At 63.9% G+C, this 3395-nt stretch overlaps 1 protein-coding gene across 1 annotated transcript; it reads right to left on the reverse strand.

Moving 5' to 3' along the window:
* Positions 1–1015: 1015 nt before the first annotated feature.
* POU4F1 (POU class 4 homeobox 1) lies at positions 1016–3141 on the reverse strand. The gene is made up of 2 exons (XM_039217787.1): positions 2864–3141; positions 1016–2167 (listed from the first exon to the last, which is right to left on the reverse strand). Exons 1-2 carry the CDS (start codon positions 2984–2986, stop codon positions 1016–1018), a joined length of 1275 nt encoding a protein of 424 aa, XP_039073718.1. The 5' UTR covers positions 2987–3141.
* Between the last annotated feature and the right edge of the window lie 254 nt (positions 3142–3395).

The following is a 3395-nucleotide window of genomic DNA, read 5'->3' on the forward strand; positions in this document are numbered from 1 at the left end:
AAAAAACCTTGTTAAAATTGTTTTCTTTTACTAGAATAAAATACTGCGGGGCCCCCAAATTCTGCCTTTTGGTCAGCTCGAAGACTGTGTGTGTCTCTGTCTCCCTAAATGTCCCCACACCACAGTGACCAGCAGGCCACAGGAGTACAGGCCAGGTCGCGGGAAAACTTGGGACTCCTGAACAGCCACCCTCTCTCCCCCTTTCACCTGTACCCCCACTCACTTTCCGGCAAATGGAGAGCAGCTATTGGATTCTCACTGGAACGGAGAAAAATAAATCAAAGGGGACACGGATGGGGCGGAGGTGGCACTTGGGAGGGAAAAAGTAAACACTGAGACAGGACAACTAGCTTCGCTACCCAGAATGTCACCTTCTGGTTCGTCTGGTTTTCGGTTTTTAACTCAGTTCATGTATGGAGGGTTGGGTTGGTGGTAATAATGGTGGTGCTCTTTTTTTCTCTTCCTTAGGGGGTAATGAAGCTGCAGAATACGGCTCCCAGACTTAAGTTTCTAAAGCATTTTTTCCTTTGCTTTTGTTCTGTTTTGTTTTAGTTTGTCTTTATTTGTCTAGTTTTTGGTGGTTGGTAGGTTTGTTTTTGTACGTAGTTCCTTGGTCCCCAGGAGATGTGGACAAGTGTCTCTGGCCAAAAACAGTCCATTTCCTTACTCTTCCCGCCTCTCCCCCCCACCCCAAGCCCCGGAACCAACCTGCTCCTCAAAACCCCTCCTCCAGTCTCCGCTTTCCTTCCCCTCAACTCCCCGCTCACCCAAACGGTCCCTCTTTTTATCCCACCTGGCTTTTCGGGGTCCACACCCAGCCCCCCAGGCCTCTTTGCTGGGGAGGATAAGGGGCGGGGAGAGCAGAGAGGGGGTGGAGGAGAGTGGGCGAGGAGGGACTCCCCAAATGCAAGCAGGATAACGGACACTCCAAATCTAGGGGGAAGCAGGCCCAGGGAAAGCCCCCGAAAAGCCCCATCGGCCCCCCGCTCTGCCCTGCCCCGCACTCCCACCCCCCTCAGTAAGTGGCGGAGAATTTCATCCGCTTCTGCTTCTGTCTCTGGTTGCAAAACCACACCCGCACCACGTTCTTTTTGAGGTCCAGTTTCTCGGCGATGGCGGCGATCTTCTCGGAGGAGGGCCGGGGCTGTACGGCGAAGTAGGCCTCGAGGGAGCGCTTCTCCGGCGCCGCGATGGAAGTCCGCTTGCGCTTCTTCTCGCCGCCGTTGAAGAGCTCGGGCTTGTTCATTTTCTCGCGCTGCGCGCCCTCGGCCTCCTCGAGCCACGCCTGCAGGATGGGCTTGAGCGCGATCATGTTGTTGTGCGAGAGCGTGAGCGACTCGAACCTGCAGATGGTGCTCTGGCTGAGCGAGCCCACGCCCGGGATCTTGAGGTTGGCCAGCGCCGAGCCCACGTCGGCCTGCGTCACGCCCAGCTTGATGCGCCTCTGCTTGAAGCGCTCGGCGAACGCCTCGAGCTCGCGCGGGTCCGTGTCCGAGTCGCAGATGGACGCCAGGCCCGCCGCGCCCACTACGGCCGCCGCCGCCGACGCCGCCGCCACCTGCCCGGCCGCCGCCGCCGCCGCCGCCGCCGCCGCGCCGTGGTGCGCCGCCGCCGCCACCAGCCCGGGGTGCGGCAGACCCGACGGCATGTTCATGGCGGCCGCCGCCGCCGGGTGCGACAGGTGGCCGAGGCCGTGCATGTGTGGGTGCGGGTGCGCCGAGCCGCCCAGCAGCCCGCCGCCCGGGCCGCCGCCGCCGCCGCCGCCCCCCGGGCCGCCGCCGCCGCCGCCGCCGCCCCCGGGGCCGCCGCCGCCCGGGCCGCCGCCGCCCCCCGGGCCGCCGCCGCCCCCGGGGCCGTCGTGGGCGCCGCCGCCGCCGCCCGCCGCGCCCGCGCCCCCCGCGCCGGCCATGAGCGCGAGCGAGGGCGACGAAATGTGGTCCAGCAGGTCGCCAGGCTCGAGCGCCTGGTGGTGGTGGTGGTGGTGGTGGTGGTGCGCCAGCGGCACGGTGGACGTGGACGTGCATGGCACGCTGTTCATCGTGTGGTACGTGGCGTCTGGCTTGAACGGGTGGCTCTTGCCCTGGGACACGGCGATGTCCACGGCCGCCAGCGCCTCTGCCCGCGCCAGCAGCGTTTCGTCTAGGCTGGCGAAGAGGTTGCTCTGCAGCTGCAGGCGACACAAACCAAACCAAAACAAAACACACACACGCACACACAAAACAACAACAACAAAACAACAACAACAAAGCAGAAACACACAACAAAACCACACACAAGCCGGAAAGCACAAGCAAAGGGCAAAGCAAACACAAAGCAACCAAAATAACAATAACGGGGGTGGGGAGAGCGGAGAACAGGAAAGACGGCGTGGGGGGCACATTGGGGACGAGACCGGGGCGACAGATGAGAAGGGACGTGAGTGTGGGGAGGCAGATGGATGCAGGGGAGAAGGGAACACAAGAACACATTCCGGGAACCGGCGTGGGAGACCAAAAAGGAGGGGGGAAAGAAGAAGAAATGGAGATGTAACTCGCAGCTGGGGACCCGTGTCGCGCACCCGAACACGCACAGAGACCGCCTTTCCGAGGCGTGAAATTAACAGAGAAAGTGGAGGGAAGTCGAGAGTCGCGGCCCCAGCGCTCCCTCTCTGACCGCAGGCGCCCGACACAGAGGCAGAGGCGACGGGAACACGACATTAAGCGCCACTGGACAAAACGTCCCTCGCAGCGGGATTCCTCTAAAAATCCCTGCCCGCCAATCCCCGCACCTGGACCTGTGCGCGCGCCGGCACCCGACATGCAGTGTCTCCGAGACGGGGAGGGGGCAGGCGCGCGGGCCGGGGCCGCGGGCGTGGGGCGCTTACCGGCGGCGTGGGTAGGCAGGCCCGCCGGATGGCCTCCGAGCTGGAGTGCAGCGACGGGTACTTGTGCTCAGGGAGGGTGGGATGCATGGCAAAGTGAGGCTGCTTGCTGTTCATAGACATCATCTTGATGGCTTGGCATGTAAATCCACAAACACTCCGAAAGTCCGCCGGAAAGTGCGCGCGCCGGCTCCCCCGGCCTCCCTTCGGAGGCTGCAGCCGCGGCGGCTGGCGGCGCGGAGGCGGCGGCCGCGCCGGGGGCTGCTGCTGCGGCTCCTCTGCTGCCGCCGCTGCCGCCCGGCGCTCCCTTTGACCGTGCAGAGCGCCGCGCACCGGCCTCGCGATCCCACTTCTCCTACAGCTCTAGCCCCGCGCGCCGACGGGATGCACTCCTCTTACACCTGAGCCCCACTTCTCGCGGCCGGTTCGGGGAGCTCTCGCGAGAGCTCCGGCCCCGCCGCGCAGACAGGCATCAGCTGTCTCTGTCTGTCTGACGCGCGCTCACTCTCTCCGCGGCGCCGTGCGTCTGCGCGCG

This window comes from Hyaena hyaena, unplaced genomic scaffold, assembly GCF_003009895.1.
Source record: "Hyaena hyaena isolate Hyena2069 unplaced genomic scaffold, ASM300989v1 scaffold_715, whole genome shotgun sequence".
NCBI classification, from domain to species: Eukaryota; Metazoa; Chordata; class Mammalia; order Carnivora; family Hyaenidae; genus Hyaena; species Hyaena hyaena.